The sequence below is a fragment of the Anneissia japonica genome, unplaced genomic scaffold (assembly GCF_011630105.1).
Source record: "Anneissia japonica isolate Jap-2015-1 unplaced genomic scaffold, ASM1163010v1 scaffold5280_len750649_cov202, whole genome shotgun sequence".
Taxonomy (NCBI): domain Eukaryota; kingdom Metazoa; phylum Echinodermata; class Crinoidea; order Comatulida; family Comatulidae; genus Anneissia; species Anneissia japonica.
Genome location: NW_022703058.1, coordinates 69006 through 83761, shown reverse-complemented (window position 1 = coordinate 83761; position 14756 = coordinate 69006). Strand labels below are relative to the sequence as shown.

Genomic DNA, 14756 nt, shown 5'->3' with positions numbered 1-14756 from the left:
TAAAAAAGACAGGTCAAACTTCTGGAGGGTGAATGTGGAAAATTTTCTTTTCACATAATTATATACCATAGTAGTATATAGATTTATCTGTACTTTTGCTTTATGATGTACACTGTAGGATCAAATATTTGGGTATTAAAATAATAAAAGTATGTGAAGTGAAACTACCTGTCATTAACAGTAATATTAATTGCAATTTCTATTGTAGAAAATTTAGAAATATAGCATAGTTATTAATCCATAATTAAACCTGCTAGACATACTGTGAAATAGATCACTGCTATATGTATATGTTGTTGACATGCTTTTTAGTCAGTTTGATATGCTTTTTTGGTAAGATTTGGAGTTTTCATCATTTTCAAGAGAATGCAAAACACCCTCTTTTTTTGACAACACCCTCTTTAAAAACAAATAATGTACATAAATAAAAGTATTATTTTTGTCAATTTAAGATCATCATTTTCATTTTTAAAAAAAAGGGCCTACATACACTGTTGACTTCCTAGCATGTTTCATAATCATGAAAATGATGAAAAATGAATAATTCCTGTCTGCTTATACATAATCAGTTGATGTGTGAAAAAAATGTACGCATAAAATGAAACAACTTTTTAAATATGTTAACACTTGTTTTATATCCTAATTACCTCTTATAGTATAAATTTCATGTATCTAAGTATATTCCAATTTTCATATTCAACAGTACATATTTTTCACTTCAGCATCAATTTAAATTAGGTGAAAGGTTCCTTTCTGGGATTTTTGTAAGGTCTTCTCGTTATTAAACTGGAATATTTATAGTTACGTCTCTTTGAAAGACAATGTTTACCTTTAATATCAATTGCATCTTGTTTAAACAAATTCAAATAAAGACATTGTTATTCTAATAAATTATCCATTTTCATAGGTTAGGTTGATTTGCTTTTATTTGTTTATCCTACTTATCTACCTATCAATTGCATCTTATCAAAACAAACTCAACCTTTTTTATTATTATTATTTTAAAAAATGACTCGCTTTAGAGTTGAAATTGATTTGTTTTAATTTTTTGCCCTCTATCTTTTGTAGATGCCCTGCTCTTTACATCACCTACAAGCAGTACTGAAGCACTGAATGAACAAAAACAAAATGACACATATTTACTTGGGTTGCCATCCGTTGATCTCGGTGGATGCTTGAACGAAACAACATCAACCAAGATAAATGACTATGAATTAGAAGATGATACTGTAATTAGCAATGAGTTTGTTAGTGAAAATGAGGCTATACTGGATTCATTACTCCCAACGAAAAGAGCAGAATGTGTAATTGAAGATGATGTTTACAATTTTGACATCAATTCGGAAGAACTACAGAAGTTTATTGAGGAATTTGAGGCAATTTCTAAATATGATGAACATCTTTCGAAGCACAAACGGAAACGTCATTCTAAAAACCGAAATAATCCAAATGAAAAGGGGAAACATAGCGAAGATGGCGATAGTCATAAAAGTAATAAAGTAAAGTTTAGTAAGACAAAACAATTAAAGATATTGCTTACTAATTTGTTAAAGAGCTCAAGGATTTATCAAACCACTGTGGACTCTGAAAGGAAACCTGAATCGATCCCACCTAAAGGTGATGAGAGTCATCCATTGCTAAAAACGGAAAGCAAACTTCAAAAAGAACTTAAACCAACCACAGCACAAACAACTCACAGGACAAATAATGTCAATTTAAAAGCAGAAAAACAATTAGGTAATCCAATGGTTGTAATCTTATTTGTTTATTTAAGAAAATAATGTTTTAGATATTAGAAACTAATATATGCTTACGTTTTAGGTATAAACAATAAGCCTTTCTTATTTATATTATAACCTGACCAGGATACGCACTATTGTCACGTGCTATCCCACAAATGCACATCTTCACATAGGTTTATGCTGTCATTTTATGGTACCTTAGCAACGATATCCAAGGGGCGGGCGTAGCGGAGCAATCAATCTTGCTGAATGTCGGTCAGCATCGTCAGTACTTTATGTTGAGACTATAGTTGCTATGTCCAGTCAATTTGTGATATGGCGCTTGTTTGTTCAAATTTTACTATATTATATTGCTTATCATATATGAAGACAAATGTAATGGATAGTAATTTGTTTAAGAGTAACCATTGGCCAATCAAATTACGGTAATGTAAATCACTTAATTTTTATGATTGTACCATTTTTTAATTTCTACAAATCATCTTTACTATTGATTATAAAAATTAGTGGTCGTAAAACTTTGGTGCCATCACTGTGAAGTAATTTTTTAGTCCGCTTAGCTAGCCTCGATATTAACTTTTATTGGATAATAATTGATGATTGCATTATTTTATAAGGTTCAGTGATAAATATAGAAAGTGCGGATGTTTCCAGAGCCAAGGTAAATCATAAGCAAACAGTGTCCCTTCATCAAAATCATGTGAAGCACAATGATGAAAGATCACTTATGAAGGCAGCAATGCACGGTGACTTGAACAAGATGGTATAAACCTTTTATTTCATTATTATCATCTTTATTACAGCAATGACAATTATTATAACCATGCATTATTAATTGTTATTTCCTCAAATATTATATGCAGTGGCATATCTAGGGGCGGGGGCCATGCAGCAAACAGCTTATCAATAAGTGTCAAAAAAGTTTAATAACTTTCAATGATATTCATCACAAATAAAAAAAAAACTTTCTTGCTGATTCACATACTTTTCCAAAATCTTTACTACTAGATAATTTAAGTCTATCGAAAGAATACAGGATGATAATGTTATGGCGACAAGATATTTTCTAATTTGAGTAATAATAATTTTTTTATTTTTTAAAATTTGTATCAGGGTGCTGTTAAGTTCTTGTTGATGCTGCAAATAAGTGCTTAACAAAATATGCAAGCTAATAAATTAAATGTACAAAATAATTTTATTTTTAAAGTTTTCTTTGGCTCAACATAGGGTATCTGAAGTAAGTGTACAATTAAATGCTTTTGCAGAAGTACTATCTGGACTCGGATGAAAGTCGGTGCAATGTATCAGACTTAAAGGGCAACACTTTACTACATTTAGCAGCAAAGTTTGGCCAGTTGGAGTGTCTTCAGTACTTGCTAGGAAGAGTCTCCCCAGATCTGTTACAGAGGGAGAATAATGACTGTCACACACCCACTGCTGTTGCAGTCAAGGTAAGTGTATTTTGTGGTCTGCCATGTCGTGCTAATTATGCTTATATTGCTCGGTACAAGACAGTTCCACAACCACTGCTGTTGAAGTCAAGGTAAGCTGTATTCTGTCATCCCAAATCATGTTACTTCGCAGTAAATGACTTTGCTGTTGAATTTAAAGTAAGAAGTTCTATGGCCTGATATTTTCTTTTTCTATTTCTCAATTAATGGTCGTTGTTCACCCACTGCTGTGTGCGGGTTAAGTTTCGGTATGTTTTATGGCTTGCCTTATTGCACAATTTGTGTCTGTTCTCTAGTGAGTTCAGAGAGTGTGGACACACCCCCTCCCCAATTTCAAAAGGTACACTTTTTAAAACATGTTTACTAGAATCGTTCCCAATTATTGCAAAAGGCCCTAAATATGCTACTTTGTTGGAGCTTCAAGCGGAATTTTCTCCGGATCCCACCAGGGCTCTACTGCTAAACCTCACAGGCCGCCCAGCCTAAGGCTTGCTTCACTCACAAAAGTGTACCCCCTCCTGCTTGCAAAACATGCATATTACTTGGGATTGCTAACTTGGAGAGACTCCAGTCTGAGATACTGACATTAACTGGGCAATGGATGTTTTGAATATTGATGGGTAGCCCCCTGAGGACTTGCGTATAAATTAGTAGTGTAATTGAAACTGTATTTGATTTTATTGATATTTACACATTGTCGAAAATTGCTAAATTTAAATTTATTCTGTATATTATGGTCATTGACATTGTACACTATAAATCCGTAATTATCAACAGATGTAATTGTACTGTACATCTGTGTTGAGATTTTATATGGCTTAGCGGTATGGCTTGAGGCTTGCAATCTCCCGATCAGCAGTTCAATCACATGCTGATCATAATAACATAGATCGTGTCCTTGGGCTAGACACTTCCCTATCTATGTCTCACTTGGCCCAGGAGCATGCACGCGTACCTGGTACTGTAGGATGCTGTGATAGTCTGTACTCAGACTTTGGGATTTCCGAAGCTCCCTTGAGAGTGAAGATTTGTGTATATTATACAAGATTTTATAAGTATCTAATAACCATGGCGATGAAATTTGATAGCCACAGGCTCTTTAAGGGTGGAGTTTGTGTATAGTAATACAGCTTTAATAATAATGTTTATTTGGCAATTTTAGATATAGATTAAACAAAGTAGCTTGCTTGCATCAACAGTGGACCAAACAATATATATTTTCTGTTTTCCAAACATTGAATAATTCACTCATAAAATTAAAATAATGAGAATACATAAAACAGGATTTTATTGGCTAGATCAACAATGAAATTCTAAACAAAAGTACTTCCTATTCTTGAATTATCAAACATTACAGTCATAAAAATATTATAATAAAAAGGCCGGGAATATATATTGTGCGAATGTGGAACTGAATTTCTATTCCAATGTGAACTTAATGGTCATTTTAGTATTTTAACCCACTTGGAGCTAATTTCCCGCCATGCCCATGCTATTTTCAGTAGATTAATTGAATATATGATAATTTTCGCAGCATGGTCAACAGATTTGTATGGAATGGTTAGTGAGTGAAACAAGTGCAGTGGCAGAATTAGAAGTGCAAGATAACAGATGGACGATGTTGCACATTGCTGCCAGATATGGTCAGGTAATTTTCCCCTCCCCCAAAGGAGCATAGCTCCTTGCCACAATTCTTTATCTTTCCTCCATTTTTTTTATATTTGCTGCTGTTTTTCATTTTCAGCATATTTTTGCAGTTTGGTAAGTACAGTTAATTTAAAACTTTGTAAAGTGGAGAGCTTGGTGGTTAATATACTTGACTTCCAAATGACAGTTCCTGGGTTCAAATCCTGGAAGAGACAACTAAAAACATTGTTTAGTCTCTAGTGCTTTATTCCATCATGTAATAATTGAAAGCAACATATTGACTTAATGACTATGATACAAATACGTAATTTCAGTGTGTAGAGTTTTACAACTTCAATTGTAAATTGCTACAATTTTTATGAACACAATTAAAAAGAGAAAAAAAAACCGTTTATGACAGCGCTATATAAACCTCTAAATTTTAGAATTAGATTGCAATATTTCTGATTAAAATTTGGCTTAAGATTAGAAATCTATTTAAGAAGTATCTCCACAATCTGGGCCGTAGGACGTATACCTACTGTGATGTTTTTCAGATGTCAATTGAGTTCACGTGTAAAACCACATTTGATTAGTCATACGTTCTACACTTATTAAAGCTATTGAAGTGTGGATTTATCCTGCTATGAGCAATTTGATGTTAAAACCAAAAAAATGCATCATATTTCTATGTGGCTTAGTTTGTTAAGTGTCATGATTAATGTCACGTATTCTGGCTTCTATTATTCATGCATAATGGCATACTGATCAGTGTTTACTTTTTCAAAGGTCCAGATTTAACATTATTTCTGCACAATACTTTAATACTTTACTAAATTTAATAATTGTACAACTTATAAGGTCCAATCAAATTCATTTTAATTAAACTTTTAATTTTTATTTTGTGTCACTAACATAATTATTTAAATTATTTTAAAAAGCCCCATCCATTGAAACAAGCCTGTTCTACGGATACTGTACAGTATATATAGATAAATAAGTATTATATGATAATCAGACAGAAGCACCACATCCAACAAGATGTATGCCCTTTCAGTTAGAGCAAGCACGTTCTCAAAATTACAACTTCTTTTTATTTATATTTCCTGCCTAGTGTTTGTAATAATTTTACTTACAGAGATCAAAGGATCATGAAAAACCTGAAAGTTGGGAATTTTATATCAGCAGAGGTGTAGAGCCTCTTATTGTATATACTGTTTTCACTTCAGAAACTGTACAGTTTATCGTAGAGCCTCTTATTGTATATACTGTTTTCTTTCAGAAACTGTACAGTTTATCTTAAGTAGAAACTTTAAAAGGAGACGTTGTTAAACATATTATAATCTGTTATAAAATTCATTTCAAGATTTTATTTTTTTTTAACAAATTAATATTTAATAGATTCATTCACATTTTACAGCTTGCAATTATTATCTAGTTACTCGTTTCAGAATGTTGAAGCATCTAAATTGGGTTCATGCAACATTTCTTATGCTAGATTCTCTGTTTTCACTCTCCTGAAGTCTGTTGCCTTCTCAGTTCTGGCACAATGCTCTACCAGACAGAGTACCTTATTCCCAATATTATCTACGGCGTCATGTTTTACGAAATTAGTTATTATGGTGGAAATTATGTAGAATGCTGTTCTTATTAAAGTACTAGTTTTGCAGGCATCTAGTGGTGGTACTGCCAAAGAATCTAGGTTCCAAGAAGACTCTAAGGAATCGTGGTTTATCTTTCATCTTTTGTACAAATTTCATTTTATTTGTTGCCACAAAACAGTCTTGAGACTTGTAAAGAAGCTGGTTGTGCTACTATGACTCGACGAGTCGGAAGTCCAACACTTGACGTTGAGATCTTGAGGGATGTTTTATTGCGATGTTCATTAGATGCTGTCTGTTGTAGGCATCTAATTTACACTTTATTTTGTGGTTAAACTCAGCATTTATAGATAATATAACTAGCTGGGGAAATGCAGGATTTTTTAGGGAAGTAGGGGGCCAATTAAATTTCAGATTTTTTTACATCTAGGATACGTCAATCACTTGACACCTTTTTAATGCCAAATATGAATATATCTCAGATTTCCTTTTTTGGCAATTCATACTCTTTCAGTTCAATTAATTGGCATATACAGTTCAATTTGGAATGACATTTGAAAATCACTCTCTCCCTATGTGGAAAAAATTGATGAACCCAATGTTAGCATCTATGTTTCTAGATGATGGAGTAGAGCTATAGCATGGTGGTTAAGTCGATGCTCGCCTTCCAATCCCAGGGTCATGGGCCAAATTTCTGTCAGTGTTGCAGGATTTTTTCTTACGACCCAAAAACAATTCCACCCTCTATAAACCTCATAATCAGCATCATGTACGTATGTTCATCTTGTAAAACTAATTGCCACCTATGAGTAGTAGGACAGTTCACTTTTGGCAACCCTTGGTCCATGTGCATAAATAATTAATTTGAAAAATGAGTATGGAACATACAGTATGTTTGCCTTTTGTTTATACTTAAAAACTAATTAATTAAGACACCATTCCTTAGTCATTATCTTATTGGGAAATTGTTCTTGGAAAGATGTATTCCAATCCTTTCCAGGAAATCTTTAATTGAAGTTATCAGATTTTGAATCAAATGAGCAAGTCGTTGAAATGATGATTCATGTTCACTACAATTATTAAATTGGCTATAAGCCTGGGAGTATATCATAATGGACCATGTGTGCGGTGCATTATATCCATATATCTACTGCCCTCTCTAGTCCATATATATTTTGTACACAATCAAGGTTGTTACAATAAGGTCACAATAGTATGTTGCAGTAGTTTTCAGTTTCCTGAAGTTTCTGACGTTGTATTAGCCAGGAAGCCGTATGTTAGCACCTAAATCCCTCTGCCTTTAGCAATTCACTAACTTAGTTGCCTATTTCCTTTGTCTTCTGAAATTCCCCCATGGTAGACTGTATCATGGAGATGTGTTAAAGCTATGGTCTGGGTGTATAACTATTGTTCTTACTTAACATCACTTGCCATGTAGTTGAATTTTTATCTGGTATACTGTGCAATTATTTTTTTCCTGGAACCTTTTGATGCGACCTACTTTCTCTTCTTATGTTAACGTTTACGGGTTATGTTGGTTCATCTTGCGAAACACTAGAGAGTCTGTGTCTGCAAAAGGTTTCTGCTTAATTTAATTCTATACCCTTTATTTCAAATGATCGTTTTGGATGCAAATTTGTTATTGTCAATTTTTGAAATATGACATGAATAAATTTCAACAGCTTATTTATGTTCAAAGCCTAATAAAGTACTACTACTACACCTTTTTCTCTATTCTGGAAAATAATTAAATAATAATAAGAAATCTTGTTTTTAATAATTAATTTCTAGTTACAGAAATAAATGACACCAACCAAGGTATAAATAGAAGTATATCATAAAATGTTTTAAAAAAAAGCTCTGTCAGTTTAAGTGCTGGTCTCCCATGAGCTCCAGTTTTCTGTAAATATTTCAAAACAAAAAGTTATATATAAAGTGAAATGAAATGGTTAAAATAATCATATCACATTTAGATTTAAAAAAGATGATATTTAGAAATAATTACTTATGTTTGTGTTTCTTACAAAACTTAAACTGGAAGGTCATTCCACAGGTACTAAATGTAGGTCATGTGAATGACTGCAATGTGTTGGGTGGAAAACTTTGCATTGTTTTGACATTGGTTGGTAGAATCCCCTCTATATATTAGTATTTATTTATTTATTTGAACCATATAAGCTCTGTCTCCATATTCAAATTTCCTTTGATAAAAACTTTTGTATGACATATATAGTCATGATGTGCCTATATACGGTCATGATGTGATGTCATCGTGACCATATTTAGACATGTAACATTTTTTGTCAAATACAGTTTGATAGTCTAGACGGGGCTTTATGAGGGTGAACCACCCACCAGAAGCTGATCATTTGGGACCCTTCATTGTTCCATGAAGCAACAATGTGATTTCCTACGTAAATGGGAGCACAATGATTATATAGGACATAACTGATAAAAAGACATAATAAATTTTCTATAATTAATGTGTACAAATTCCATAGGACATGACCGATTATGAAAAATTATAAATTTCATAGCAGTAACTATTTAATTTGAAATTGACTACTAGCCAATTTGAGGGTACATATGCAAAGAATATAATGATGTATGCTTTTCTAAGTACCAAGAAAGGATATTTTCTATATCAGTTTCCCAATTTAGACATAATAAATTACTTTAAATTGCTTAAATATAGTTAACTATTCAAAAATGATAATGACTTTAAAAACTAAAAATAGAATATAAAAATGAAAATTTTGAATTTGATTATATCTTTAAATGGTTTTAAATTGTTAAAATTAATTTGCTTAACCAACATTACATTTTCAATTGCTAACAAAATGTTTACTATTTGAATTAAATTATATTATTAATAGCGTTAATTACTGTAGTTGTATTTGCAAAATTTTGTAAGGACTACATTGTTGTTATGCATCCAATGTTGGTGGTAAGTAGATTATAATAGTTTTGTTTTCTAAAAATACAATATATATACAAACATGGTCTATCTTTAGTAGCCAACATTATTGGTTCTACAATAATTTGATAGAATTGTGTGTCAGCAGTATGGTAGTGGCGTTGTCAGAATAAAAGATTATTGATTATAACTCTAGAGACCATACCAAGATTTGATTGCACATGTTATACATCATAATTCAGGGGTTGTGCGTGTGATACCTAATAAAAGGCTCTCTGTGTCGAACCTGCATGTAATCAATTGTTTTCAATAGTATAATTGGTCCAATTGTCCATATTACAGTGTGGATGTATCCAAGTCATGCTTGGTGCTCTGGGACTTGACGGTTTGTGGCAGTCATAAAATCTTGTCGATAAACATTCTGCGTAGGAAATGACGTTAAACCGTCCAGGGAACGGAGATCTACGAGATTTACCTAGGGACAATTACTCATGGATCTTGTGTTTATTTCATTGGTAGATATCTGCAGTAATGTGTTAGCTGTATGACGTGACAGGAATGGTTGAGTTGGTATCTGCTCTATGTATTACTGACAAGAGGTGAATTGCTTGCAGGTTTAAGTCCCTGAAAAGGGCTGGTGTTAAACAAAACTGTCAAAGGAGTCTGATGCGAACTGAGCAATGATTGTCACAAAACACAGCTGCACAAATTACTACATATACAATAGTTCTAGCAACAGCTTTTCAACATTTTAACCATGAGCCAGATATACAGCTTCAAATAAACATAGCAGATGAGGTCAGTTTTAAGGCTAGTCAATTGCAGAGTCATGTTCACCAATATTATTGCAAGCTGCAATTATGACTAACGACAGATACACACGGAAACTAATATCTTTTTTAATAACATAGTTTTGTTTAGATATTAAACCGTCAAGTGTTAAATCCATTCATTTTAATCATGCACTTATTATTTAATCATTCTTTTATGTTTAAAGATCTTAAAATGAACTATCCGTTTAAATTAAATTTGAATACATTTAAACAAAAACATTTTTTTAGCAAGCTACAGTCAGATTTTTTTTTTTGTTGAGATAATAACAAGATGAGAGATGAAATGTCTCAAGAGTTGATGGAGTGTTGATGCATGTTGACTCATGTGGGAATTACACATGACTTGATGCAACAGGAACAAGCTGAGGGGTCGAGGGAGGGCAAGCCAGGTGTCCTTAAGTTAGGTGTCTCATCAATTTCCAACTGGTGTTCCTATTAACCTGTGGCTACACATTTCTATATTAATCAATATCAATTTGAAGAACAATATACGAAATCCACATCGCTACAAAACACCTATCATGATTTGATTGGACAGTTTACTTGTAAGGTGAACAGCTTAAGTTTTTGATGATTAACAGTAAAGACAGGACTGGTAAATTATATTACCTCCACCTAAATTGAAGGAGATAAAACAGGAACTTGAAATATTACAAGGGGTCAGAATGGGGAGGATAACAGGAAGGGGGCTCAGTAATGGTATGTTGTATAGTGTGTGAAAACAATGCTTAACAACACGGAATACTGATTGGTTTTTTGAGGCTCTGGTCAGATGTCGTTAGCTCTTCGTCACTCAAGCGTGGTTGTTCGAGGGCAGCAGGCCTTCTTGATAGCTTTGCGAGTTTAATGTACCATAAGGTCACTGTGGTCGAAGTACACATGTGGTACTCTTGTTGTGCAGAGCTGTTGTACAACCAAACACATTTGATTTTAATTGTTCAGAATATTAGGTGTGCATAACACTATTCTGATGCCTTGACCTGATGGGATATTTTACAAATCATTTATTTTATAGTTTTATTTATTTTAACCTATTTTTTTAGTTCATTGCAAAAACAAATCAAACAAAACAAAGAAAGTTAAATTCCAGGTTCCTTGACCATATGGGATATTTTACAAATAATTTATTTTATAGTCTTATTCCATTTTAACCTTATTTTTTAGTTCATTGCAAAAAAATAAAAAATAAAAGAATACAAAACAAACAAAAATCCAAATTAAATTACAGTAAACAAAAAGGTCTACCAAACAAACAATATAAATTTTAATGTCTTTTCAAACTTTATTTCAAAAGTGGTATAATAATTATAACATACAATTTCTGTTTAGGTCTTGTGACTAGTTATAGACTGGAATAGATTTTCCCATGACACCTTATCGTATTACCAAACAAACAATATAAATTTAAATGTCTTTTCAAACTTTATTTCAAAAGTGGTATAATAATAATAATAATACTAATATAAAAATAATACTACTAATATAATAATTATAACATACAATTTCTTGTTAGGTCTTGTGACTAGTTATAGACTGGATTAGATTTTCCCATGATACTTTATCGTTAGCAATTTCTTTTTAACATACATTAGATCCTCTTAACTATTAAGGCAAAGATGTTGTTTAAACCTGTGCACTTACTTTAGTTCTTTCCTCCATGCTTAAATCATTCACAATATATTCATTGTTGGCCAGTGCAAAGCATCTTAAGGCCAATGAAAGTTAATTTCATGTTTCTCATCAACACCTTTTAAAAAATCGATGAGGGAAAATTTTCATTATTCATTATTTTTTTATGAACAAAATACTTGTTTTTCTCATTGTTAATATTATAATTTACCATGTTTATTTACAACAGTCACTATAGCTATGTATTCCATGTTTAATAAGAATAATTGTTTGCAATAATAAATCAATATTTACTTCATATGCATCGATGATTCGTGTACAATGAGCATCATCAACCGGCCAAGGCCAGGGGGGAACTCCATCAACCAAACCTGCCTTCATAGACTCAAAAACTTGCATAAATGAAACACTGTCATCGATCTCGCCGAAATCTATAATTTTCCATTTCAAAATGAACCGTCCTTCAAAAGTTGCAGAAACTTAAATCATTTTGCAAGTTTTTAGACAAAATTTTTAAAACAACAAAAAATTGGCCTCGAAGCTTGACACACACAGACTGGAGAACACATTCCGCGAAAGCAGGGTGATAACCTCACTACAACAGATGCTTCGCAAACTTCCATCTTTCAATTTTGCAGGCGCGCTACATTGTGACGGCTGGTACGATAAACCTAGAGGAGCGTCGCTTGCGGTGCTATCTATTATCTTAGGTGAAACCCTCCTCTCGCTCGGTCATTCGCAAATTTTTATTGTTATATTCGTTAGTTTTTATGATGGTTTTAAAGATTTTAATAAAATAATGAATAATGATATTTTTTCATGCGGGGCCTAAATTCAAAGCGGGCGCTGATGAGAAACATAAAATCAACTTTCATTGGCCTAAAAAGGAACATTTATTATTTAGATTTTTTTCTGTTTTTTAAACTATATTCGTAATCTATACCTGTATTATGTCAACATTTGTTCAATGTGTGTTGAATCACTTCGTGGTTGAGTCAGTAAAGTCAAGTCAGGTTATTAAAATCTTTTTCTAGTCAGTTGAGTTGGGTAACATATTATCGCAAATTATCAACCTCCCAAAAGGACCATTGTTTCCTGTGGTCACCTTCATCCTGGTTGGTTCTGTTTCTGGTAGTGATAAATTCATTAGTTATTGTGATACTGGAGTTTGGCAAGGCATATGGTATCAAACCTGGAAGAATTCAAGAATATGAATATGCTATTTATATTCACACATGTGTGTTAATTGAATTTTTATTTTTAAATAATTAATGTAACATTAATTGTAAACATAATTTAAACTATACTTGAGCAATAATATGATATGTCTTTTAAAATTCTGAGCTGAAATAGTAAGTTATATACAGGTAATGCATTTAAAACACAATTATATAAAGGCCTTTCCACACTATCAAATTTTATATGACAAATTTGTGTAATGTGCCCATATGTAGTGTGTGCATAATGATGTGATATTACTCCCAAATATAAATAATAATAAAAACAAAAAATATTTATATAGCGCCAATTAAAATTTATATATATAAAGCCTTTCCAGACTGTCAAGTTATATTTGAGAAAAACATGTGACATGCCTAAATATGGTGATGATGACATCACATCATGACCATATATAGGCACATCATGACTATATATGGGCATACATAAAATTTGATAGTGTGTGCAGAGCTTAGCTTTTGCTTCTGATTTGCTATTCTAAAATGAAAAAAAAAAGAATGAATAAACTAAGAAAAACATTATGTGACATATTACCTGGATTGTTATGCCTGGACATAGTAACCTTGTTATTTGTTAGCAGGTAATTCATTTTTTTGTGAGTGAGTTTATGCAAATGAGGAGAGCATGTGCAGTTCATTTACCATTGTGTCAACATGTCTCATATCCTTTTCGTAATTTTTACGTCAAATTAATTTCCCCGTAATGACCATCACAAACTCTGTTGCACCTATGGTGTTGATAGTTTTCACCTTCTTGAATAAGGTAGCTAGCCATCTGCGCTAATATAATAAATTTACAGATAAGTTGTCAAATAGAGTATGATAACCAATCAACTATAAGTAGATTGCAGATCTGTCCACCCCCTCTGTCATGGAAATTCCTCATTTTTAAAATATTTGAAGATTTTGGTGTATAATCTGAAAGTTATCAGAATATCCCAAAAAAGAATGCAAGAGACTCAAAAAAATTAAAGAGAAACATGTTTTTTTAAAAGCATAAAACTTCTCATAAGTAGTCTAAAATACTTACACTTCTTATCAGTTATGTTCAGATTGAATTTTAAAGACGCAAAGCATTAGGCTTGCAATACATGATGATGTTTGCTGCCCTCAATTAAATTCCCTGGTTCTTATTGACATACTTTTCAATTGTCATTGAGTAAAAAAAATTAAACTTGAGATATTCCTAATTTCATATGGGTTTTCATCAGACCCACATCAATTGAAACAATAAAATCTGCGTTATTTAACAATCTGGTGACATTTGAGAAGGCTTGGGTGAGTTAAACTCCATTCAGACTATCAAATTATATTTGACCAAAAAAAACTGTTGTATTCCCATATATAGTAATGACATCTATATATGGTCATGATGAGATGTCATCATGGCCATATTTAGGTATGCCACAGGGCCGGGAGGCCCGGGCCCCCCACTTTTTTTGCAAAAAATAATGTCTAGAGATTTTTGTGTGACCGGAAAAAAAAATTCTAGACCTACTTTTTCAGGACCCGTGAGCTGATTTTTTTTTTTTTTTTTTTTTTTATGTTACGATCAGAAAATTAAAATTTTGAAGAACATAAAAGTCATTAAAACACACTTCAAATGTCGGGAAAGCTCATTCCCGCTTTCTACGAATTCAAATTTTCCCGGGGGAGAACTCCCAGATCACCCTTTCTTTTTGGGATTTATCGATTCATGGAAAAAAAGAATACGCATGC

General features: G+C 32.4%; 1 protein-coding gene across 4 annotated transcripts in view; it reads left to right on the top strand.

The window, feature by feature from the left end:
* The window catches only part of LOC117104249, a 59909-nt gene that overhangs the window by 16581 nt on the left and 28572 nt on the right, over window positions 1-14756 (top strand). For all 4 annotated transcript variants that reach the window (XM_033244963.1, XM_033244962.1, XM_033244961.1 and 1 more), the window contains 4 exons: window positions 1069-1737; window positions 2360-2505; window positions 3008-3193; window positions 4728-4841. In XM_033244963.1, the coding sequence (XP_033100854.1) occupies window positions 1069-1737; window positions 2360-2505; window positions 3008-3193; window positions 4728-4841 (1115 nt within the window). The remainder of the gene's footprint in view (window positions 1-1068; window positions 1738-2359; window positions 2506-3007; window positions 3194-4727; window positions 4842-14756) is intronic.